This window comes from Lissotriton vulgaris, chromosome 9, assembly GCF_964263255.1.
Source record: "Lissotriton vulgaris chromosome 9, aLisVul1.2, whole genome shotgun sequence".
Lineage (NCBI taxonomy): Eukaryota > Metazoa > Chordata > Amphibia > Caudata > Salamandridae > Lissotriton > Lissotriton vulgaris.
The window spans coordinates 252705669-252733612 of record NC_141697.1 but is presented as its reverse complement, the minus strand read 5'-3'; the positions used below and the strand labels follow the sequence as shown (position 1 = coordinate 252733612).

The 27944-nt window shown below is 44.3% G+C and overlaps 1 protein-coding gene across 2 annotated transcripts in view; it reads right to left on the bottom strand.

The window, feature by feature from the left end:
• Positions 1–14295, bottom strand: part of VSX2 (visual system homeobox 2) — a 113205-nt gene extending 98910 nt beyond the window's left edge. For both annotated transcript variants that reach the window (XM_086936608.1, XM_086936609.1), the window contains exon 1: positions 13826–14295. In XM_086936608.1, coding sequence (XP_086792734.1) covers positions 13826–14189 — 364 coding nt within the window. In that variant the 5' untranslated portion in view covers positions 14190–14295. The remainder of the gene's footprint in view (positions 1–13825) is intronic.
• Positions 14296–27944: the final 13649 nt, after the last annotated feature.

The following is a 27944-nucleotide window of genomic DNA, read 5'->3' as shown; positions in this document are numbered from 1 at the left end:
GACTCCAGAGCATCGACTGTGGAGGAATCCCTGTTTGAAGGGCAGAAACTGTTGCATGCTGGATATTGTCACAGCACTTTCTCATTGACCACCAGTTTTACCAGCCTCAATCTCAGTACGGTTCAATGTCCACAGATCACTGTTTGTGACCCTCAACCACTATCACCAGCAACCACCAAACATTCTCGACACCATTCCACGTCTAGTTCTGACCACCAACCATTCTCAACACCATTCTATGTCCCCGGCTTGGAACACCACCCATTCTCAACACCATTCTATGTCCCCGGTTTAGAACACCAACCATTCTCAGCCAAATACTATGTCCCCCATATCAGATCGCCAACCATTCTACGTCTCCAGCTCACCACCAACCATTTCAAACACCATTCTATGTCCCCAGCTCAGACAACCAACCATTCTCGGGACCACTCTATTTCTCCAGCTCAGACAACCAACCATTCTCAACACCTTTCTATATCCCATTCACTGCCTCTGACCAGGTCAGCCTTATCATCTTAATATTGCCCCGTTTACCAGCTTGTTCATAATTAATTTGAAATGAATTCAACATCTACAAATCATCACCTCTGCCCATCATTTTCACCATGATACAGCTACATATCCCACCTCTAACCATCAATATTTTGACCATGACTCTATTTCCATACCACATACTCTGACTATGAATCATTTTCACCACAATTCTATGTCCGAATGCTAAACTTCTGACCATCTGTCATTTTCACCACCACCTTATGTCTCCATGTCTGCTCTCTGAAGATAAATCATCCACACAGCACTCTATATGGCTGTCTGATGAGAAGTAAACCACCAAAATATCATAGTACAAAAATAATTTGATAAAAACATCGACAACAAAAATATCAACTTAACATACTAAAATTATGAAGTACAAAAATATTTTGGTAAAAATACTGCACTCCATAACCACAAAAATATGGTGATAAGTATGTATTTAATTGCATTTAACATTATTTTTATTTTAAATTAAAGTTATATCATGGTTCTTAAATTAATATAAGGTATATAATAAAAAAAGATTACTTTTTTTAACTTTTTCAAATAGTTATAAGTGCCCAAGACATTTATGATTAAACACTAAATATTAATTTCAACCTATAAATTACAGTAAATGTATTAAACACTTAAAACAATTATTAAATTAAAATACTTATCTGTACCCTATACTAAATAATAAAACATCACATACATTTATAATTATGAATTAATTGTCATACAATTTTAACATATATTTTAAACGCATTCAACTATTAGAAATAATATTTCAACAAAAATAATAAACTGAAGATTTAGAAAATGATTTTTTTTAAATAAAGCAATTTAAATAAATATGCTTAAATATCTCAAACAAAAAAGCCAGGACAACTTAACAAGCATCAAACTAATTATAATCAAAAATCATTTAAAAAACAATCCAAATACACAAAAGTAACTAAAAACCTGTAAAAATAGAAGGAAATGCACTAGGGGTTGAAATCTACAATTATAACTTCAATCGAACAAACACTGGGTAAAGTGCATACAGAGGGGATGTTGTTGGGCAGATTTACAATTCTAACGCCAGTCTAACAAACACTGGGACAAGTGCATAAATTGACCGATCAGGTCCAAACTCCAATCCAACCAATATGGAAAGTTCATACAGTGGGAGGGTCAGATTTATTATTCTAACTCCATTCTAACAAACACTGGGGAAGGTGCATATATTTGGGATTCAGATTCACTATTCTACCTCCCTTCTAACAAACACTGTAGAAAGTACATACACAGGAGTGTTGATTTACTTTTCTAACTCCACTCTATCAAACATTAGGCAGACTACATATATTAGGTATTCAAATGCCATCCTTACAGGGTTCTACATTCTTCAATCTAACAGGACCTCTGGTAGACCGGGTGGTGGTGTTGCCGCCATTATTCGCTCCAAACTACATTTCACCTCCCTTACTACTACTCCCATATTACATTCTGACTTACTAACTTTAAAATTCATGTCTCCTAAAATTTCCTTCACCTGTGTTTTAGTCTACCGCCCCCCGCTAATATGCCCTCTTTTTCCTCCTTATTTGGTGATCTTATTTCTCAGTTGGCCATCAACTCAGCCAGGATTTTGATCATAGGCGATTTTAATTACTGGCCACTAGATCCCCAAGAAACTGCCTCATCAACCGAATTCACAAATCTATTACTTGGTCTTAATTTTTTCCAACATATCTCCACTGCTACCCATAACAAGGGTCATATCCTTGATCAGCTATGGACAACCAATTTGGATATTTCTTCCCCCCTTGTCTACCCTTGCACTTGGTCTGACCACTTTTTCATTTCTTTTTCGTTGCAACTATCGCTACCCACCCGCCCTCCACTAGTATCAAATTTCTCGGCACATAATTGGAAACACGCTGAAATCTCCCTTTTTCATTCAACCCTCGCCACTACTCTCCCCAGCGACCACTCTGACCTGAATCTTCAAACCTCCATAGTGGATCAATAGTTGTCACAAGCCAGCGATGTGGTTGCTCCGGTGAAAACCATTAAATCCAAACGCCCACACGACGCCCAGCGCTGGTTCACCGAACAACTCAAGGCAGACAAGCTATCTCTTAGACAAGCCGAGCGCCGCTGGAGGCGCAATTATGACCCCTCATCTAAAATCAACTTCACTGACCTACTAAAATCTTATAAAAAATCAATTATCTCGGCCAAATCTTCTTACTATTCTCAAAAAATCCTCAGTTCTGCATCAAAAACTAAGGAGATCTTTTCTATTGTTGCCGAACTTTCCCTCCCTGACCGTGTCACGGCTCAGCCCCAACCCTCGCAGGCTTTGTGTGACTCCCTCAACTCATTCTTCATAGATAAGATTTCCATTATCAAAAACAATATCCCCCCCTTCCCTTTCCCATGTCAGTGTCCTCCCTCCCCCGAATCCTTGCAGTTTGTACGAATTTCCCTCCATTTCCCTAGATGTATTCTTCTCTCTTCTACAGGCAGTCAGTTCTGGCTCCCCCCATGACTGCTGCCCTCCCCAAATTCTAAGAGACGCTTTCATGGCTTGCCCAAGCCCTCCCCTCGACCTGCTCAATCGCTCCCTCGCCACAGGCTCTGTCCCCGATGCTTTCAAAAAAGCAGTGGTAGTACCCATCCTAAAAAAACCTGTATCTGACCCCACTGTTTTGGGGAATTATCGACCCATCTCCCTTCTCCCCTACTTGGGCAAGGTACTGGAGACCTATGTCACCCGCTGCCTTAGCGCCTTCATTGAGGGATCCCATTTCCTAGATGATCAGCAGGCAGGCTTCAGACCGGCCCATTCTATGGAGGCAGTGGTGGTAGCGGTCATGGACACATTGAGACAGGGGGCGGATAAGAACTTGGCCCAGGCCCTGGTGTTGTTAGATCTCTCGGCCGCTTTCGACACGGTCGATCATGACATCTTGATCGACCGTGTTAGAAATGCGGGCGTCCAGGGCCCTGCCCTGTCATGGATTGGGTCTTTCCTCCAACACCACTCCCAATCGGTCCAGCTGTCCTCTTTTTCTGCCCCCCAAATCTCACTTTCCTGTGGTGTCCCCCTAGGTTCTGCTTTGTCCCCTCTCCTCTTCAACTTATATATGCAGCCTCTTCTTGTCTCTCTTCGTCACTCCTCTGTTACTATTTTTAACTACGCAGATGATCTGCAACTAATCTTTCCCATTGACTCTTCCCCTCTTTCTTGCTCTAACTTTCAAACTATAATGCTCACCATCTATGAGTGGATGAACTTCAGCCAGCTGAAGCTCAACCCCAGCAAGACCGAGCTGGTTCTGATAGGTGGGTCCTCGAACCCCTGGAGTTCCAACTTTTGGCCCTCGGCCCTTGGTCCCGCCCCCTGCCCCGTCAATACTGTGAAAAGCCTCGGCGTCATCATCTCCTGTGACCTTTCGATGAGGCCCCAAATCAATGCGGTTACCTCGGCCTGCTTCTATCATCTCCGTAGAATTGGGAAAATCCGCAGGTATCTATCCCCGGAGGCTCTCATTCTAGTTATTATGGCCCTGGTCACCTCATGTATCGATTACGCCAACTGTCTGTACGTGGGGATCCCTGCATATCACCTTCACCGGCTCCAGCTGTATTTTCAAAATGGGTTGCACCGTCTTTAAATCTCTGTCCACTCCCGCTCCTGCGTTTATCTCTCTCAGTCTCCACCCCCATGTCCCGTCACAACACCTTAGGTCCTCTGCCCAAAACCTCTTGATCACCCCTAGGTTTAAACGTAAGAAACACGGTGGCGCTTGCTTTTCCTTTCTTGCCCCTTCTACTTGGAACTCTCTTCCCCTCTCCATTCGCCTTGCTCCTGACTATATCACTTTCCGAAAACTTCTGAAGATACACCTGTTCCGTCTTGCTTACGACTAGCCTCTTTCACCCCAGAGTCCCCCCACTTGTCTTTGAGCGCCATGAAACCAATTGGTGAACGTGTGCAGTAACAAGCATTTTTAACATAACATGCAATACAAACGAATAAAATACATCAAGATTAATCACGATTTCATGAATGTACACAATTGTAAAATCTTTAATCTAGTAAAGATTAAATAAAATAGAAAATATATCTGAATTCCATATTATTTTCTGTCATATATAAATAATAATTAAAATAATATCCCTCAACCAACCACTCCCAACTTGACATAAAAACCTAACAAGAAAAGTAACAAAATCGTTTATGATAAAAAACATTATAGCTTTTTTATTTATATTTTAAGTATTTTTTAACAAAAAATCTTTTTTCTCCTTTCCCCATATACGCCATATATAAAAACAATAAAAATATTTTAAAAATTAAACATTAAAATGTGGAAATATTAAAAATGTAACCATAATGTATTTACCTTTACAAATAACAATACCTATCCAATACACCATAGATAAAAATTCCTAAAATTATAGTTTACAAAAACATATGCAAACATTTTTATAAATTAGACAGTTAAACATATAGATAAAAAAATTGCATTACTAATACATTCAACTATTTTATCAATTGAAACATATTTTAATCAAGCACTACCCACCCAATGCCCTAATAAAACCCACACTCAGAAATTTTTATTGATTAAATAATATAAAACATTATTAAACATGTAAGTAAATAAATGATTAAAATAATAATTAATTAACATTAATGTTTTGTTTTAAATTACACTAGTCAACCAAATTCCAAAAACCCACAATCTGACATTAAAATTGAATAATTAAAAAATGTTTTAAACATGTAAACTAATGAATAGCAAATAAGAAAGTATCAAATCAATCAATTTTAATTTATATATATATATAATTTTTTAACTACCCATCTATGTTAGTTAAAATAATTACAAATAAATTTCATAAGAAGTAATGAAATAAAAGCATAACAGTACAATAAAACAACATAGTAAAAAACAATATTATGTTAAATTATATTTTAAACATCAATTTTTTTAATTGGTAAATAATACAAACGTATCTTCACTATTTCTGTCCACGATATTTTTGTATCCAAGAAAGGGCCGGACTGACCATAGCGGGCACCGGGCAATCCCCCGGTGCGCCACACGGGTGGGGGCGGGTTTGGGCCCCTGGGGGCCGTTTTTGTTACAGGGCAGTTTTTGCAGCATAGCTGCAAAATCGGCCCTGTACCAAAATCAGCCGAAAACTGGCCCCGGTAAAGAGCTCGGCAGCCCCCCCCCCCCCCCTCCATCGAGTGGGAAGGGGGGGGGGGCGGCCGAGCACTTTGCCGGGGCCAGTTGTGGTTCCCAGTCCGGTCCTGAGCCAAGATAGTTGGTCTCAGTGCTTAATTTGAGCAGGTGGTTTCCAGGGCTCGGCACTGGCCCTCCTTTATTGTCAACAGAGGCTATGTATGGGGCGCTGTTTGTCTTATTGTTCTGAAGAGCACAACAGCTGTTGTTTAATAATTAAATATACATTAAGATTACTAATACCTGCCACCCAAAGCTACAAGAATAGTTTGGGTGGCAGGTATTATTAGTCATGTCTAAATTGTCACCCTCGTCAGAATGTAACGGCTCGCAGTGACTGTACTGTCATTGGCAGTGCTAATGGGAGAAATGGGTGGTGCATGCCGCAGTGGCCTTCAGACAAGTGCCTGGCACTTCTTTCTTTTCAAATTAAGCACCGGTTGGAATACAATATTGTGGTCAAACAATATTTTTGAATCGAAAAATGGAGGAAACCTTGTTTCCTTCCTTCTACCCCAACTCTGAGCAGCAATAATAATCCACATTTGTAAACGCACAATCGCCCGTAAGGGTCTATAGGCGCTGGGGGCCGTCGGGAAGATTAAGCAAGCTATTGCCCAGAGTCACATGGTGCTGGGCTAATCTGCTGCTGGGGATCGAACCGTGATCCTCAGATTCCGGAGTCAGTCGCCCTAGCCTCGGCGCCACACCTCTCTCTTCAACTTTATATGTACCCATAACCCCATCTTACCATCAGTAACTGTGACCGCCATTTATTGACCCCATTTCCCTGCTATGACCAAAGTTTTCACCACCACTCTATGCCCCCCAAACACCGCCTCTGACCATGTATATTTCCACCATCATTCTATGTCCCCATTCTCTGCCTCTGACCATCAAGTACATCACTAATCTATGTCCTATACCCCACCTCTGACCATCAATATTTCTACCACCAATCTGTCTCCTTAAAACTTCCTGCTCTGTCTATCAAATTCACTACCATTATGTCACACTGCCTATCAATCATCCTCACCAGTATTGTGCTTCCCCATAGCCCTCCTCCAACCATCAATCATTCTCGCCACGATTCTGTGGCCCATATCACACCTCTGATGCTCAATTATTCTATGTCCCCATGTTATCTCCTCACCCATCATTCTCATTGCTTTCTTTGTCCTCACACTCCACCTCTGACCTCATTCATTCTCGCCACCTTTCTATGTCCCCATATTACCTCTTCTGACCATCAATCATTCTCATCAATTTCATTCGTCCTCCTTCCCCCCCTCTGACCGCTGTCTTTATATATTCTCATTCCACATCTGTGAGAATTAATTTTCACCACCATTCAATGTCCTCATTTCACTGCTCTGGACATCTGTTTCACCACCGTTATATGTCTCCATACCCCCTCATCTGACCATTTCTATTTCATCATACCTCACTGTTGACCCTCAATCATGTTCGCCGCCATTCTGTGCCCTATTCCAATGCCTCATTCCACTGTTCTCACCAGTCATCATATGTCCACAAATCAGGCTCCTCTATCAATCACTTTGTCTGCCTTTATTGCCCACGTGGAACCATCTACCATTTTAATCACTCTCTATATCTTCATACCCCCACCTCTCAACAGCTATCATTCTCACCACCAGATCGTTTTCATCAACTTTCTATGTTCCAGTGGTGCACCTCTGACCATCAATCATTCCCACCACCATACTTTTACCCTCATTCAATCGCCTCTGATCAGCAATTTCCACCAAGACTCTGTTACCTCAAACTCCTACATTGACCCATAAATTTTGAAATAATCCCTTAAATAGAAGTGAGGCAGTGTCTGTTGACAAACTTCTAAGTATTAATATGTTTTATGCTGATCTTCCCCTCCCCGAAAGGAGTTACTGTACTGGCGTGCATCATTGGCCAACAAACCTTATCCCATAACCAAAGACTGACCACGGACCTGAGGAATTATCACCCCTGGAAGAGGATAAAAGTAAATAATACCTGTGGTAACAGGTGCATAGATTCAGTTCTTAGAAAATGTTAAATGTTAAATGTACTGGATTTCTAAAGTGCATGGCTGCCCGTGAGCGTCCCAGCGCTGAATGAGTACAGATGGAATCGTAAGGGGTTATCACGGGAACAGCCAGATTTTCAGAGATTTTCGGAAAGCCGAAAGATTCGGCTGTGCACGAATGTCAGGGGGAAGGGAGTTCCATAGTTTGGAGGCGTTGTATGAGAAACGCCGGCCTCCTGATCGTGCTTTCTTGATCTTGGGTAGCAGAGTTAAGTGTGCATTGGAGGAACGGAGAGGTCTAGAAGTAGTTTAAGGACTCACCAGACGAGAAAAGACGAGGAGAACAAGCAGGACGAAGAGAGACTAAGAGAGAACGAAACAGAGATATAGAGGAACTTCAATAATCAACAAAGCAAACGTAAGGGGGAAGAGGAAATGACTAAACAGAAATAAGCAAAGAAGAAAGACAAACGAAGGGGAGGAAGTCAAAAAGAATATTAAAAATGGGAAGTCAAAAACAGAATATAGAGAAAAAAGAAAAAGCAAACAGTGTAAGTTGTCAATATGAAGGAAAGAAAAAGATTTTTTTTAAAAGGAAGAGAGAAAGGGAGGGAGGGAAGGAAGGAAACACAGAAGATATGCCGAAAATAACTGAACAATAAACCAAAATAAAGCGGAGTAATTGCACAATAGTTGCGTAAAAAAGTAAAAGCAGACAAAAAATGAGAAATATCCAAATCGAAAAAGGAGAAAGGAAAAAATTAGGAAAGAGAGTGGGCAAGATAGCAATTAAAAAACAAGCGGAACAAAGACCGAATGAAAGAAATGGACTACAGCTGAGTACATACAAAAGGTAGAAAGAACCAAGGAACGAAATTTAGAAACATCTGGAAAAATACATGGGTAAAAAAAGATTTAAGTATAGAGCAGAAGAGGAAAGGAAAAAAAAAGAACATCTCTAAGATACTAATTGAAAAAGAAGGAAGAGGGAGATAAATTAAGGAAGAAAGAAATCTATAAAGAAACTAACAAAGAACAAAATGGAAGAAGAAATTAAGGAAAAAGAAAGAACAAAAGGAATATTCGAAAGAAAACGAAATGAATAAAAACACAAATGAAAGAAGCAGGTTAATATACAAAAGAATATCAATGAGAGAAACAAAAACAAAAATTCAAGAGAAAATAAATAAGATGAGCAAAGACGGAGAAGACACAAAATATGTTGCGACAAATGGAAAAAAATGTGAACGACATCGTGTTACGTACAGTACATTGAATGAACGAATGAATTTTAAAAAATGTCATATGAGGAAAATCACAATGGGAGGAAGCTAAAACATGACATGCCGATGGTGTGTTGGGGGAATAATCTAATCTGGGATGAAGTCGTCCGAAAATGACTCAAGAAAGGGGGATTAATGAAAATTACGTGTGCTATTTTATCTCCCAACAACATAGAAATCCTCATTCTCTCCAAAAGGCAGCCAAGTTACGGAAAGGAAAAGCTGTCAGCCGGTCTGTGGTTACCAGTGTCACTTTGAGGCCATGTTCAAGAACTCGGACAGGTGCCTAAGAGAGGTCGGATCCTGTCAAACTATACAGTCCGGGTCCTGTGCTCATAGAGAAGGGGTGCGGGTGCCCCCAGTGCCTCGTGCTTCTTGTGAGCAAGAAACACAGGGCTCTGTAAAAAGACAGGCAGTGCCCTGTGAGAAACAAGGAAGGGGCGGAGCTCGCGGGACTGAAAGGCGGGTTTAGAGACAGGAAACACACACCTTGTTTCTGTTTCTCCGGTGTGTACGTGTTGAACTCTTCCTCCCCCCGGAGGAGCGGGGGGCCGGGGCTAAGCACGAGCAGGGTGGGAAACGAAGGAATCATCATGGGGATAAAGGGGAGGGGGTCAGCCACGAAACGTTCAGGAGAGGAGGTAAATGCTGAAAGCCAAGAGGGTTGAAGGCTGCCCATGGATATAGAATTGGAGGTGACGAGGGTGGAGGTTGGCTCTAGAGATAGGGAGGAGAGTGGTTCAAGAGAAAAATAGTAGATCATGTCTAGAGAGGGGAGCGCCGAAGCTGAAAAGGGGTAGTGGCTGCTAGGGAAATGAGGAAGCGGCTGGAGACAGGATAGAGAGGGGTTGAAGAGGGAGAGGTGAGGGTGAAGAGGGGTAGAGGCTGCTAAAGACAGAAAAAGAGAGGAGAGTTGGAAGGGGGATCCTGCTGAGAGAGGTGTGAGGGTGGAAGTCTGACCATAATGCAATATATATTTCGAGGGGGAGGTGAAGACAGTGAGAGAGGCAGAAAGCCAGAGGGTAAGAGGTAGTTACCACCACCTTTACAAGACAAAAATACCGGCCATTTGTTGAAGTATTGGGGAGTCTGGAAAGGCCCTGACATGATACAATAGGACTTAAAAAAAAAATCTTATCTATTTATTTTCAACGTGACGGTTCTGCCTTTCTTTACTCTACTTATTAGTCAGGGGTGATTGACACACACAGCTCTAGAACAGTGTAAAAGTGCTTGTTATTTACATTTGCTGTTTGAAGTATGTACAGATAAGGGCTACAAAAACCGGCTTGAGGTGATTCGCCCAGGTGGCAACCTTAGTCATAGGGGATACATACAGGCAGGCGGCAGTGGAGAGGAAGAGAAGGGCTGGTGCCTGGAGATAAATGCGTGGATGGACGATGTCTGGGGATACAGAGAGGGGTGGAGAGACGGGAAGCGAGACAGAGAGAGGAGACTGAAGGGAGCGAGAGAGAGAGCTGAGACTGGAAAGGGGAGAGTGGCAATCCATGTAGAGAGCGAGTTAAAGAGGAAGATACAGTATGGAGAGTAAATAAGCATATAAGACAGAGGGAGAGATACATGGTGGCCTGGGGAGAGGGAGTGGAAACGTAGAGAGGAGGGCGGGGGGCGAAGAGAGAGTTGGGAATGAGGTAAAAGGACTAAAGTTAGGAGGACAGTCTGAAAACGAAACAGGGTGACGAGATAGATGGGATAGAATCCTTCTTTTGTGGTTTCCATTTTCTACCGACGACTCCGAGTCCCTGCCCAGAGCTCCCATCTCTGGGGCCTGCGGATCCGACCTTGACAGCCCGCCTTTTAAACGAGCGTTCATTCGTTGAAAGCAGTCGCTGGCGTTTTATATTCCACATACATCGTAGGAATACTTCGAATGTTCCCCGTTAGTCGAAAAACCCCTTCTTTACGCATAACTCAACGAATGAGTGCCCGCAAATAATTATTCGATTTACCTGGAATGGCAAATAATTTGTTTTTTCTCCACAGTTAACGCAATGTAGGAAAGATGCTTCTTTTCGGAAAGGGCAGCGCTTCCTTTCCCCTCCCCTCCAACTGCCAACTCCCTCTCCCCACAAGTTCGGCTCTCTTTGACAAGGAAAAGGCAAAATCGAATAAAAACGGGGAATTCGCTGGCGAAAGACTTTCTTTTGGATTCGAAAGATTAAAAAAGGAAGCGACAGACACGCATTCCAGGGCTTCTTAAAGCGCACGAGACAGCAGGTGCAGCCGGGTCTCTCCCGGGCCGCCTCGCGCGCGAGCTCCTCTCACTGACAGGAGCCGGGGCGACGGATGCACCTCACAGCATGCAAAGCAGGTGCGAATCCGAGCTTTGGACGAAAACATTGCTAAAATACGAGCCCTCCTTTCCCTCAGCATCTGGGTCCTGCCTGTGGTGGGAAGAGCCCCCGGGGGCTGCAGGGCCAGCCTGTGAGGATCAGCCAAACTATATATCCGTCTTCCAAGGTGCATCGCGTATACGGTTATTATAATCGTCGTCACTAATAATAATAACCACTATTATAAATATAATTGTATGACTATTTTTCATTATGCCGCCTCAGTCGGCTTCGCACATCTTTCCATATTATTATTTGTAATACAAGCGTCGTCATATTATTTGTATTAAACAGATACTATCATATTTATAATTACTATATTTTTTCACGCACAACCCTCTGCCACCTTTTTACTTCATACAACGTCTCGCCAGACTCTCGGCCCTCCTCTGCCTTTCACAATAGGATAGAGTCCCTCAGTCATAATAATATTAGTGAGCTGCCTTTCACAATATGACAAGGTGCTTCAGTGATAATATTAGTGAGCTGCCTTTCACAATATGACAAGGTGCTTCAGTGATAATAATAGTGAGCTGCCTTTCACAATGTGACAAGGTGCTTCAGTGATAATAATAGTGAGCTGCCTTTCACAATATGACAAGCTGCTTCAGTGATAATAATAGTGAGCTGCCTTTCACAATATGACAAGCTGCTTCAGTGATAATAATAGTGAGCTGCCTTTCACAATATGACAAGCTGCTTCAGTGATAATAATAGTGAGCTGCCTTTCACAATATGACAAGCTGCTTCAGTGATAATAATAGTGAGCCACCCTTCACAATAAGGCAGGCTCTCTCATTGCCTTTCACAATGTGACAGGCTCCCACAATAAATAGGGATCTGCCTTTCACAATATGACAGGGTCCCTCAGCAACAATTGTGATCTGCCTTCTACATCATGACAGGCTCCCTCAATAACAATAATAGTGTTCTGCCATTCACAATGTGAGAGATTCCCTCAATATTACTCCTTCAATATTAATACTACTTTATATTTCACAACATTACAGACCATCCATACCAATATTGCACCGAATCATAAAATAATTCTGGCTTTCGCAGTGTGCCTGAACCCTCAATAACGAGTGTTTTGCCTTTAACAATAAGATAGACTCCCTCAAAAACAGTGAGTATAATGGTGATCCCCACTATTACTAATTAGGGCGGTTGTGTTATAAAAGCCGAGCACTATTGCTGTGTGTGTGGCCAGGCGCTGTAAATTCTGGGGTCCATGTTGCGGGTGTAGTTGGGGCCTGCGTGCATTTGCAGAGTACATGAGAGGTGCACTGTGGATTCTGGGGACTTGATATATTTGTGAGGGGCTTGTACTACATATTCTGAGCGGGTGGCCACGTGTTGTTTGCTCTGATGGTGTTCTATAGATTTTGGGGAGGGAGTTACTGTATGTGCGGGTGCAAGAGACAGGCACTGTGAATTCTTGGAGTGTGGCCTCGTGTCGTTTGCACGGAGCATGATCTATAAATGCGAGAGGAAGGGGGTTACTGGATGTGTGGGGTGCACTGTAAATTGTGCTGGTAGTGTGGCCGCATATATTATTTTGCACGGAGAGTGCGCTACAAATGGGAGAGGGGTGTATTAGGTGCTTGAAATGGAAATACGAAGGTGTAGTTACTTATTTTTCCCAGAGTACATGTTTGCTACAGAAAAAAAAACTTTACTCCCCCATTAAAAGTATTGCATCCGTGGTAAGAAGTAGAGGTGTTCTTCCTTTCGATTTAAAGAAGTGTAGGTACTGGGTACCTGCCCATTTAAAGCACTGAGTACATTCTGTAAGAGTGTTGTTTACAGGAAGGGTGTTCTATAAATTCGGGGGGAGAAGTTACTGTATAAAATGGGTGCGAGGTGGTGTACTGTAAATTCCGGGCGTGTGGTCTCGTGTGATTTGCACAAAGGGTATGCTATACATTTGGGGGGAGGAGTTAATATATATTCGGAGTGCTCCTGTCGCACTGTAAATTCTGGGCGTGCAGTCTCGTGTGGTTTACAGGGGGGGGGGGTGCTATATATTCGTAGGGAGAAGTGACTACATGCGGGTGCAAGGGGGTGTACTTTAAATTCTATGAGTGTGGCCTCGTGTAGTCTGCACGGAGGGGGTGTTAGAAATTTGGGGGGGAGAGGAGTATATGCGGAATGCAAGGGGGCGCACTGTAATCCAGGGAGTGCGGCCGCGCGTGTCGTTTGCACGGGAGGGTGTTCTATAAATTCGAGGGGGTGGTGACTTTAATGAAGGGTGTGCACTGTAAATTCTTCGCGTGTCCGTGTGGTTTGCACGCAGGGGTTCTGTACATTTCGGCGGCAAGGAGTTCCGGTATATAGATTTCTGGGGCTACCGCAGGATTGGTCCCCACCACTCCTTCAGTCAGACGTTACCTGAGCTGCCAGTCTCCCTGCTGTCTCTTTGTCCAGGGCCTCTCCCCAGGGTGGGCAGGTGAACACTCTGGGGGTCCTGCAGCACCTCCAAGAAGCCGGGCTGGCTGTAGAAGGCAGGGATGCCCCCGGGCCCCAGCAGTCCCATGCCCATGCCCGCCGGGCTCAGCACGCTGCGGGCCGCCAGCAGGTGCGCCCCGGGGCTCAGAGCGTCCAGGCCGGGCCTGGGCGGCGCCGGGGGGTCCTTGTTCAAGCCCAGGATTTCCTGGATGCCGAAGCTGGTGCAGCGGGGCGGGTGGGGCACGGCTGGGGGCGTCCGGGCCTTGGTCAAGGGCTCCGGCAGCAGCTGCCCCTCTTTGCCCGTCATTCTACAGTTGGGTGGGTGCGTCCTGTGCCACCTGCGCCTCTCGCTCCACACGGGTCCTGGCCTCCTCTCTACTGTGCCGCCTGCCCCTCCTGAAGTATGTCCCAGGTGTCCCCTCAGCATCAATGCTCAAGAGCCCCCAACAAAACCCCCTTTTATCCAGAGAAGCCACCCGAACGGGGTCAGAGCTGGCAGCCAATCAGCAGCCCCCGAGCGATTAGGGATGCCAAAAAGCATGAATCCATCAGTGCAGTCATCGGAGGGATGGCATCGAGGCGGGGAGGAGCGGAGGGCGGGAGCATGGACGGCGAGAAGGGACATCATAGGGAGGAGAAAGGGAGAGGTGGAAGCGAAGGGAGGGAGGTCGGGGGACAGGGAGAGAGAGGGACCGGACTAGGAAGGCGGGGCCTGCATCAGCCACACACCAGAGCTCGCCAACAGCTTCCCGCTGGCCTTCCACAGGTGGGCACTGGCAGGGAAACAAGGCAGTTGGTGCAGCACCAATGCCGGGATCGGCACCCCGGAGGTGGCTGCAAATAGCGCCTGGGTACCAGGGTGGAACTACAGCGCTGCGAACTTCCAACGCTCTCCTCCTCGGGCCCCATCTCACTGGGATACCTACGGGACCCTGTGCTGACACTAAGCAGATGTTACTGACCAGGTGACGCACTCAGGGAATAGGAGAGGCGCCCAGAAGCACCAAAGCTCCCTGCCAATGTCACAGGTGTACGAGCAGGTTCGGAGGCAATCAGGCGGTGCCCGGTGGGCTGGTCTGACAGAGCAGTGCGTGGGACGTCTTTTAGAGGCTTTTGGGCCTGTTCTATGGTCAGGTGGGCTGTTTTTTGCATTTTTTTTACTTACTATAGACACTGCCTGCAGCAAACCAAAGTCAACGCAGTCTTCCGTACCTTGCAAAATATCCACACGTTCTAAACTGCCGAGATTTGAAAAAGTGGGCCGCTTTCTTAGCTATCTGGTGCGCTAATGGGGACCACTTTTGTTTTGATGCCATGGCCTATTTTTTGTTCCAGTCTGACCCTGTCTACAAGTGCACGAGAAGACCTACATAGCGCTCACCAGCGAACTGCATCGTCACTAGGCGCTTCCAGGCAGAGAAAGTGCTGGTACCACCACTACAGGAAGGTGTCTTTTCATTTTTCGAAAAGTCTGGCTATTTGCCTCGGCGCATGGGGAGGCGGTTTAATTGTAATATTACTGCCGAACTTCAGCGTCCCCTCCTTCAGGCCGTACCACGTTCAGGAGTCGCGTGGTTGACGCACTGACACAGGGCGATATAGTCTGACGTTAATCCCGATCTCTGCTTTTCATTTTCAGCTAATCAAATAGAAGTACAACCCCCAGCGTTTGAATCGGGCTTTCATAAATTCTGGCACTTGGTGCAAACCCCGGTTGGCACACCGGTCTAAATTATGAGTTACGCGTGAAAAACTACCCGCTACCACCCCCCACTCCCCCCCCCCCCCCCGTACATTTCAGCAGCTCAAACGTATCGAGATTTACCAGACACGAAAAAGCAATGTCACTCAGGAACTTGCAGATTTTAATGACGTAAACACCAAAATCGGCATGGAGTCTATTATGTTCACAGGGAAGTTTACAGTTGGTGTTATTCATAGCGGTCGCCGGAGTGGCAGCACCTATGGGGTTCGACAAGTAACGCACCAACACCATGGCGCTCGTAATCCAGTCCCAAGTACTTCTTTAGTATTCTCACAGTGTTCTTTTTAAAAATATTATTGGGAGTTTTATGTAGCGCGAACTCGACCCGTATGCATCAGAGCACTTACATGAGCACCTGTTGCCTCGCAAACTGATACATTCAATTCAATATAACTTTATTCCGTCCAAATAAAAAAATGAACCATAAAAGTACATAAACATATTGCACGTAGCCACAATCACACACGAAGATTTAAAAACAATCTTACATTAAAAACAGTAAAAAGGATACAAGTGCATAAACAACTTCAAAAGTTTCTCAATACATCAAACAACCATGTTTAGGATGAGCAACAAGTTGCGAGTCATAGTCACATTTCTGTGCTCCATTACACTCGTGTAGGGTGTGGCTGAGGTTTAAAAAACTAAACAGGGGAATGGAAAGGGAAAAAAACCTTAAATCGGGTCCGCTATGTGCTCCTACTATCGCCTAAAATTGAACCAAATAATTTCAACAAAGTCTGTATGCTAAAACATGCTGCACATAAAATTCTAACGGGTTAATACAACATGGTTGGTCTAGCCCTAATAGCTGCTTTCAAAAAGGTGCAGATGCTAAAAACAGTTTTGGTTGAACTTAGGGACTGTACATGAAGAAGAGCTGGGCTACAACGTCAGAAACCTAGCTTTCGTAACAAAGGAATCAAAAAGTGCTTTAGTGCTGGGCTGTGCAATTTGCAAAAAACTTAAAGTGCAGTAATGATTGTGGGGATTGATTGTTACAGGGGCAGGTGAAAACTTTGTTCTCCTCTGAAAAAAGTTGGGACCAATGGATTAACACTGCTCTGAAGCGAAAGAGAATGACAGGTCCCATCTTGACAAATCCAGAAATAAATATGAAGGGACTTCATCAATATGTAAAAGACTATAATTAAGCGACACCGAAAGTTTGGATAGCTCTTTTTCCAGCTGAGTATTTGCACAGTAGTTCTTAAATAGTGTTTTCACATCCATCTTGGCATTTTTGGGAATACAGCTGTGTTCGGTAAACCAACAGGATATGCCAAGGGATCCAAAAGTAACTCATATATAATTCAACCAAAGTATGAAATAAGCCTTGTCTAGCATCGGGCAATCAGATATAATGTCCTTACGTAGCTCACCAGATGGGTTCGACTAGATACTAACCCATAATAAAAGTGGTGTCAGCTGAATCTTATCTTCTAAGAATCCCTGATTTAACTCATAGTGGGTAATAAGACTAGAGGTGGATGGTGGTAAACTCAAAAAATGTAATTTCGTTTTTAAGTTCAAATTGTGCATAAAAGAAGCAAAACGGCCCACCTGATGACTCAATTCATTTTGAGAGGACTAACAATACCGCATTATCAGCTTACAGTAAATCAGGAATTGGGGAACCTGCAATTCTGGGTATGTCTGGGTGGGACGTGGATAATGGGCTATTAAGCCATTGATGTCTAAAATAAATAATAAAGGTGCCAATATACACCCCTGCCTCCCACCACTCTTCAATAGGAAAGCAGAGGAAAGCTCCCCATAGGAATTTAAATGGACCTTAGCTGAAAGGTCTGAGGGCAGGCAGTACAAAAAATTCACCAGAGAAGAGTCCACGCCTTGATCCAGAAACATTAACTTAAGTTTGTTTCTGTTCACTTCAACAAAGGCAGTGGATAAGTACATTAAATCTAAGTAAATCGGGGAGTGCTTGGCCTTAGTATATTTGGAAATGATCAGAGCCAGGTTCAAACATTGTTCGTTGGTTTCTAGTTTTGTCTGGCAACCAAATTGAAAGGGGGAGAATATATCCTTATCAGCTGCCAATTCAACCAAACGGTCAGAGTTGACTCTTCCAATGATGTTAATAGTGCTATTAATGCGTGAAATAGGTCAATAGCACTTGGGTGACATATGATACCCCTTTTTAGGTCTCGCCTGTCAATGCGCATGCGCATTGAGCTTGCAAGACTATAGGGGCTTAAACAGACTTCAACCAACTTGCGATTCCATGGCGATTTCTTGAGGTGCCCGTGAAATTTAAGCTAGATGCGCAAGCGCATTGACATTAAAAGCGAGTGCACATGAAAGCGACAAGGCTCCCTCCCACGGCTATCCCCAGCGTGCGCTGTGCCTCAGGCATTTCTCCTTCCCTAATTTATTCACTGCCCACGGCTTTCACTTTGACGGGCGCCAGGCCATCTCTCCCCTCCTTGCCGCCTCTCCCCTTTCTCTCCAGCACGCTCATACAGCCTAAAAAAAAATATATAACACATGCAAACGACTTTAAACACAAATCACCCAGCCTCTCTCCCATTCAGCAGCATACATTTGATACATTCAGACTCTAGGCTCGATGCTTGCATCATAAGGTAACAACTTCGAGTCACAGGAGGGATGGCTAGCTTTAATTAAAAAATACTTGTGTACAAATAAAATTAAACACACAGACTCACTCCCATTTATCATGCCTACTCTTTCACCCCCTCCCTCTACAGCGTGCTAGGGACCCCCTCCCTCTACAGCGTGCTAGGAATCCACTATGGCCACAGCCTCACCTTACACTTATAACACGATTAACACACACAAATATAACATTCAGCTGCATACTAAACGCAAAAACTCTCCAGCATGCGCGCCTCACTCTCCAATTCATTTCACATAAACACACTCACCACAGACTTTGGGTAACTTCGGACGCACACTCAGCTCATACCATTTCGCCACACCTCCATCTACATTTCGGTCACAAATTATATTCACAACATGCCTTTCAAACATACAGCCTAAACAAAAAAAATAAGACGTGCAAACGACTTTAAACCCAAATCACCCAGCCTCTCTCCCATTCAGCAGCATACATCAGCTCATACCATTTCACCACACCTCTATCTACATGTAGGACTTTAAACACAAATCACCCAGCCTCTCTCCCATTCAGTAGCATACATCAGCTCATACCAATTCGCCACACCTCTATCTACATTTCCGACTTTAAACACAATTCCCCCAGCCTCTCTCCCATTCAGCAGCATACATCAGCTCATACCATTTCGCCACACCTCTATCTACATTTCGGACTTTAAACACAAATCACCCAGCCTCTCTCCCATTCAGCAGCATACATCAGATCATACCATTTCGCCACACCTCTATCTACATTTCGGTCACAAATTAGATTCACTACATGCCTTTTAAACATACAGCCTAAACAAAGAAAATAAGACGTGCAAACAAATTTAAACACAAGCCTTACCTTACACTTAAAACACGATTAAAACACACACACAAATCTAACATTCAGCTGCATACTAAACGCAAAAAATCTCCAGCATGCTCGCCTCACTCTCCAATTCATTTCACATAAGCACACTCACCACAGGCTTTGGGTAACTTCGGACGCACACTGAGCACATACCATTTCGCCACACCTCTATCTATATGTCAAACTTTAAACACAAATCACCCAGCCTCTCTCCCATTCACCAGCATACATCAGCTCATACCATTTCACCACACCTCTATCTACATTTCCGACTTTAAACACAATTCACCCAGCCTCTCTCCCATTCAGCAGCATACATCAGCTCATACTATTTAGCCACACCTCTATCTACATTTCGGACTTTAAACACAAATCACCCACCCTCTCTTCCATTCAGCAGCATACATCAGCTCATACCATTTAGCCACACCTCTATCTACATTTCGGACTTTAAACACAAATCACCCACCCTCTCTTCCATTCAGCAGCATACATCAGATCATACCATTTCGCCACACCTCTATCTACATTTCGGTCACAAATTAGATTCACTACATGTCTTTTAAACATACAGCCTAAACAAAGAAAATAAGACGTGCAAACGAATTTAAAGACAAATCACCAAGCCTCACCCTCAGCCTCACACACCCTCACTCACCGTCACCCTCCCTCACACCCTCCCACACCATCAAACACCCTCACACACCTTCACTCACCAACACACCCTCACCCTCACAACCTCAAACACCTCACCCTCACACACCCTCACTCATCCTCACACCCTCACCCAATCACACTCACACACCATCACTCACCATCACCCCCTCACCCTCACACCCCATCACACACCCTCACCCACACACTCAACCTTCAAACTTGCACACCCTCAATAACCTTCACACCCTCACACCCTCACAACACTCACCCTCACTCACCCTCAAACTCTAACCCTCACTCACCCACACCTATCATCACACACTCATACACACCCCCTTACCCTCACCCCCTCGTCCTCACATACCCTCACCCTCACAACACTCACACCCTCACTCATACTCACAACGTCACCCTCACTCACACTCACACAACATCACACACCCTCACACCCCCTAACCCTCACATCCACTCACCCTCACACTGTCCAAGTCCACCCTCCAACTCAACCCTACAACTACAATACCACCCTACAACTCCACCCTCCAACTACAACTCCACCCTCCAACTACTAATCCACCCTCCAACTCCACACATAAATAGCGTTAGGTAACATTTATTTCAGTAACTAAACATCTAATTACACACTTGTAGGTATTCTAAAATAAAAACTTAATGCATCGCGAGGACTTTGCAGCAATTATTACATAAAAATGCAGAAAGGATTTTTTTTTTAAAAACAATAAATGCAAACAAAATATTGAATTATCTGAAAACACAGCGAGTAATAGAACAATTTAAAAGGGGACAAAGCCATCGAAAGGACACTAATTCACAACATAAAGCAGTTACTAAAGTAAGCAAAAATTAAAACCATTAAACAATGGCGGGAATAATCCACAAAACAAAGAAAGTGCGTAATCACAAGAGCACGAAACATCACAGCCTAATTGCAAATCTTCAAGAACTACAATAGAGTATTTCGCTCACACTAACAAAAAAAATATAAACAATTAATAAAGGTGGCTTCATACATATACTTTGCCATTAATCATATGCATCAAAACATGTAGGTTTCAAACTATACAGCAAATATAGCTTCTACGTACCATTACAATCAATACTAATATTTAAAAGTAGTCAACAATCACAAAGTCTACGGATAACAAAAAAAACCAAATACGATTTAAGCAACACAAAAACACAAGGAAGAATACAAAAAAGTACCGTCTAAATAACACATTGTCAACGAAAATAATATAGAAACATGTAGGAAGAGTACATCCTAATACATTTTCTTTATAACATACATTACATAAAAGTAAACAAAGAAAACATTAAATACAGAGAATTTGAAACATTCCATAAAAGTACAATAGGTACATACACAAGCCGAGTACGATCGAAAACAAAAAAAGTTAAAAAAACATTAGTAAACATTACAAAACTTACTAAATATACATATAGTAGAGAAACACTAGTTAAACAACAAAAAAAATTTACATTCTCAACTTACCTGTCAAATGACGCAGCTACAACGCAGGAAGCACGACACGCCTTCCACAAACGCCAGTCCGTAAAGATCTGGAAGTTTCCCAATTAACGTGACGCAATTGCAACGCTATGTAGGACAACGTTGCAATTTGATTGGACGGAATACACGTCAATCAAAATGCAAGGTCAATAAGGGAAAAAAACTAGAACGCTAACCTAAAAATCGTAGGTAGCGTTATGGCACAAGGTAGCGTCCGCAATTTTTACGCACTAACACTAAAAAAAAAAAAACAAAGGGACTAATTCGACAACTAGGACAGGATCCTTACTCAGAACGCACACACATACAAAATCACACAGCCACATACACACAAGCTCACAACAACACAACAACACACACACTTACAACACACTTACAGTCACCCCCACTCAATCACCCTCACACCGTCACTCACCCTCAACGCCTCACACACCCTCACTCTCACACACACTCAATTACCCTCACACCCTCAACCAATCACCCTCACACACACTCACTTAGCCTCAACCATTCACCCTCACACAACATCACTCACCATCACCCCATCGGCCTCACTCCCCATCACCCTCTCACACCATCACCCTCACACACCATCAATCACTCACACATCATCAAACACTCACACACCTCACCCTCACACCCTCACAACACCTCAGCCTTACACCCTCACCCATTCTCACTCACCCTCACCCTCACACATCCTCACTCACCCTCACACACTAAACACCCTCTAGCACACTCACCCTCACACATCCTAAACAACACAAACACTCATTTCCTCAAATCCTCACTCAGACACTCACACTCACCTACCCTCACACCCTCACACACCCTCACTCACATTCACACCCTCACACCTTCACACCTTCACACCCTCACCCTCAACACCTCATCCTCACACACCCTCACTCACCATAGACACTCACCCCCACACCCTCACAACACTCACACCCTCACTCACCCTAACACCCTCACCCTCAATCGCCATCACACACCATCACAAAAAATCTCACCCCCTCACACACACTCACTCACCCTCACACACTCTCCCTCCCTAACACTCTCACACACACTCACACACACACCCTCACTCACACCCACCCACTCACCCTCACACACCATCACTCACCATCAAACTCTCACCATCACACCCTAATCTGCACACAACCTCACTCACTCTCACACCCGCACACCCCTTTAGCCTCAAACCCTAACCCCCAATCACCCACACACACCATAACACCCCATCACCCTCACACCCCCTAAAACTTACAACCACTCACCCTCACACCCTCAAACTCCAAAACCACACTGCAACTACACCCTCCAACTCAAACGTCCAAGTCCAAATACTACTCCACCCTACAAATCCACCCTACAAATCCACCATACAAATCCAACTCCACCCTCCAAATACAACTCCACCCTCAAAAAACAACTCCTACCTTCAACTCAACACTCCTACTCCATCCTCCAAATCCACGCTCAAACTACACCCTACAAATACACCCTCCAAATACACCCTCCAAATTCACAATCAAAATCCACCCTCAAAATTCAGCCACCAAATACACCCTCCACCATCCAACGACACCCACCAACTCCACCCCCCAAATACACCCTCCAACTCCACCCTCAAAATCAAAATCCACCCTCCACATCATCCCTCCAAATCCAACCACCAACTCCACCCTCCAACTCCAGAGAACGCTGCAACATTACCTGCAGGGTGCAATAGCTGCCGTGAGGAGAACGGCTCACTGATTACTCGTACCACGTCGGGAGCGCCGCTCCAGGGGTCCCAGCGCCGCCGTGAGGGAAACGGCCATCGAAGTCGCAGCAGGCCACTTCCGCCGCGGGGACTACATTTCCCAGCTGTCCCGGCGGGTGTGGCGCGACCAACGCAACATCATCAGCGGAGCGCCCCTTAAGAGGGAGGAGTGCCTCTCGCCTCGCGAGTCGCGCACGGGAGCACCCGGGGCGAAGCCCGGGCAAAGGGCGGGCCCTCTTAGGCCCTCAGAGGCTGGAGGAGGCTGAGCTGGGCCCGAGGTCCTGGACAAAATCCCGAGTAAGTAAAAACATATCCACGATTTTCATTATTTTGCTATATGGCTTCTGCCACTGTAAGCGCTGCCAATACTGGGCTGGATAAATCCGGGAGTGCACTAAACAGAACACTGGATGACTATTTTTCCAAGGCTGCTCCAGAGGGTAGCAAAGAATTATCACTTGCAGAAAAGCGGGCAGACAGACGTCGCTCAATTGAACGTATTAAAAATAGGACTCTGTCCGAGCCCATTTATTCTGTAACCCTGGATAATGACACATATAACACTTCGACAGACAACCCATCCCCAACTGCTAGTGTGCCCCTATTGCTCAAGGAATGTTTGGCACCTGCTATTTCACCAACGCAAACTGGGATTGTCTCACAAACTGAGGGCCAAGATCTCCCCAGTACACCCAACCCCGCAGCAACTTTGATTTCCCCTACTATTAGGCCGGGGAAAGTAGTAAGAGGGAAACAACAGAGGTCACTGGCTAATAAAGTACATGGGCCCCCACCCCCTAAAAGGAGACAAACAAAAATGGACACAAGCAAGTCCAAGCTAAGCCATTCCGAGTTTGGCAAGAAGACCAGCATTGCATCTACTATGACAGTGGGGAAGTCAGTTGGCAAGCAAACAACGGCAACTGCCTTAACCCCGTCAAAATCCATAACACCACCCTCACCATTAACCATATTGCCTGATACTACTCCCACCCCGATGGAAGAAGGTCCCCAGACAATCTTTCCGAAGGATCTACTGGACAATATTGAAATGATTGTACGGACCTATATGCTAGCTCTATCGGACAGATTAAAGGGAGTGGAAACAAGGTTGGGGAGGATTGAGCTGGATCTGACCGCTCTTGGGCAATTGGAAAGGCCACTAAGACCACAGAATGTAATACAGCCCCAAAAAGCCACACATACAGTCTGCACCCCCTGCACCACCTCTACCGTAAGAGAAGCTGTAAAAGATACTAACTCAACAAATGATAACAACATGGTAGTAGTTAATGCAGCTGCCCCTAACCACCCAACTAAAGGTACTCACCCTGTCAGTCAACCTCCTAAAAAAACTGACCTAAAATTTCAACAATCTGTTAAGAGTAAACCTACCGCAATACCAAGTATTACGGATACCCTGGCCAATACTCAACCTAGGGATTCAACCAGTTTTTCAAACTGGTTACCTAGTGTTGAAGAGAAAGAGGTTGGTCATGCAAGAGGGGGTCAGGGAAGGATACCACCTACGGAACTCCCACCGGAAGCACTACCATATGTAGTGGTGCTTACTGGGGTTCCCGAGCTGACAAGTGGCAAGCGGGAAGGTTACTTTCAGTTAAAAAACAAGATCATGCATTGGTTATCATTGTACAGACCGAAAGCTAACCATGTAAATGGCGAAATTGTTCATGTACGCCGTTTGTCCTGGCTGGGTAGCAGAACAAAGGATATTGGGGGCGACATTGTAGTGGTAAATTTTAGGGACAGGAAGGCGGTCCAATATATATTGAATTGGCCATATGGCAATGAAAACAACTGTGTAGTGCCACGCCCATTAACCTACTTCTACCCTAGAGCAACTGTATTCCCTCCTCAACACACATCTAGACTCATTCCATTTAACACGCAATATTTGAATGCAGAAACACCTAGGAACCCTGTTCACTTCCAACAATTTGTCCCACCCCCCGTGTTCCATGGGTGGAACACTGTACCAACTAATCACAACATAGGAGGAAATGGTAATATGTCCAATCTTATCCCATTTACTCCCTTGGAATTGACAAATAGGTTTGAGGCATTCAGTGGTTTGGAAGAGTGCGATTGATGTTTAAAGAGCAAGGAAGATAATAGTGGTACTGAAAATGTCCTATGTACTCAGGGGTGTACTGTGGAAAAAGGATTAGGTTGCTTGAAGCCTGGCCCAAACATTACTGTTATTTGTGATGATATAAACAAAAAAAGATCGACTGTTGCATTACCTATAGTGTCTCCAGAGACAAATGAGGGCCCATTTCTGTCTGCTTTGAGCTTAGAAAGAAGAGACGCTGGAGGGGTTGTAAATGCACTGTGTACCTTGGGTCATGACCACCGAATAGAAGGTGATAGTAGTCCTATGGAGGACACATGTTCTGTTGTTGTTACAGCCCCAGATAAAGTGAATAGGAGTACAATACCAGTTGCTCCTGCAATGCTCCATGACACGAATAAGGGAATTCCCCTGTTCTCACTGGTCTCATGGAACATTGCGGGGGTGCGTGCAAAACTGAACGATCCCGACTGGAACGCATACATAAATACTTTCGACATCTGTGTGTTGCAGGAAACGTGGGCTACAACACAACTGCACAGGGTTGGCTATAAAACCTACCAAATAGAGGCTGTCCCTTCCCCAAGAGGTCGTGCTTCTGGAGGCCTCCTAGTGTGGGTTAATGTTTCCATAAAGCTAACTATCAATATGATTAACACCGACTCTCCAGACATTCTCTGTCTGGAAATAAGAACAGCGGATAATAGGACATTTCATTTATTTAATGTTTACAACAGTCCCCAATCTTCCCACAAGGAATCCATATGCATAGGGAAGTTGGAATCGCTTGTGGATTTACTAAAATCAGAGTCTGGTGTTATTTTATGTGGAGACTTGAACTGCAACTTTGAACCTATCACAGGGATAGCCGCACTGTTTAAGGAGGAGGACATTGCCAATGCAATACCTGCCCTGAGCGAGAGTTGTATGGTTGCTGGTACAGCATTGGCCTTACAGATCACACGCTTCCTGACCTCACACGGTCTGAGAGCATGTAATGGACGTATGCCTGCAGATAGCCCAAAAGCCCCTACATTTAAGAGAGGTAATTATGGGAGTAAAATAGACTATGTTATTGTCTCCTTTGACCTCTGGCCTTTTACAGTGGATCTAAAAGTCAAAGAAAGATACGAAAGTGATCACTACCCCTTAGAAATGAGTTTTCTACTAAGCTTGGTTATGGAGCCTGATAACAGGGAGGGAGATCAGAGTATAGCAACCTTAACCACTACCGATAATATTGTCCTTAGCAACAATCGCAGGGCGGTTAAATGGGCATTTGTGTTAGAAAAAGAGGACCTACTGACTAACATTTATAGTGCTTTTGCAGATACCCTGGACCAATATTGCCCCTTTAGCTGCTCCCCTAAAGAATTTATTGATCTGCACAAATCCCTTTTCAGCAAATTATTAGAAATGCTTACCAAGAAACCAAAAAGAGGTGCAGGTAGGACCAGTGCAAAACCCTTAGGCAAACCTTGGTACAACAAGGAATGCCGCCTTGCCAAAACTGCACTGATTAATGCTGTTAAAGGGGAAAGCCCATCAATAGTTAGAGAGCAAAGAAAGGTCTATAACAAAATAATATTGAAAGCTAAATCCACATGGGATGAGGAAGTGTGGCTCAATATGTTAATAGCCGCTAAAACAAAGGATCAGAAACAATTTTGGGAATTGGCAGCTAAAGAAAATAAACGAGAGAAAGGTTCCAGGGAGGTCTACTTAGATGAAGACACTTGGGTTAAGCACTTTTCGTCATTATATGCAGCCAAAACCTCGACCGAGGCAGCTAACGATGTACCGCCCCCTAAAATACCAGCTAACACTCAGCAGGTAGTGTTCACCTTACAAGAAACAGAGGCAGCAATTATTTCAATCAAGAAAGGGAAGGCGCCAGGGCTCGATAGAATCCCTGGTGACCTGTACCTGTATAGCATCGAAGTCTGGGCACCCTATCTAAATCATTTATTTAACATGATTACAGCCAGTGAGCACATTCCAGATACTTGGAATGGCGCAGAAATCATCACCATTTTTAAAAAAGGGGATTGTGGTGATCCAGCAAATTACCGCCCCATTAGTCTTTTAGATATCACGCAAAAAATATATGCTAGGCATATTCTTAATAGAATAAATTCATGGTTGGAAGAGGAGTCAATTTTATCTAAATATCAGGCGGGATTCCGAAGCAAAACTAGTACTATAGACCAAGTATTCAGGCTATGCTGCTTGTATTGGAAGTATGTCATCATGCGCAAAGGTCACTTGTATGTGACCTTTGTTGACTTACGAGCAGCATTTGATCTCATCCCACGAGATCTACTTTGGGAAACCCTGAATAGGCAAGGGCTGCCTGGCGACTTATTAAAACTAGTAATAGGATTGCACCGGGAGAATTACGCTAAGGTTAGATGGGGCCCAAATGGGGAGCTCACACACCCAATTCCAATAAAAAGGGGAGTGCGGCAGGGCTGCGTCCTGGCGCCCACCCTATTCTCCCTCTATGTAAATGACATTGCAACCTATATGCAAGATTGCGATAATGATTCTCCTCGACTGGGAGGGGAACGCGTCGCGTCCCTCCTCTTCGCGGACGATACAATCCTAATATCGCAAACGCCTCATGGCCTACAGACCCTTTTAGACAGGTTCCAACAGTACTGTATCAATAAAGGATTAGAAATTAATATAAAAAAAACAAAATATATGGCTTTGAACCCGCACAAAACCTTTAAAAAGAATCTAAT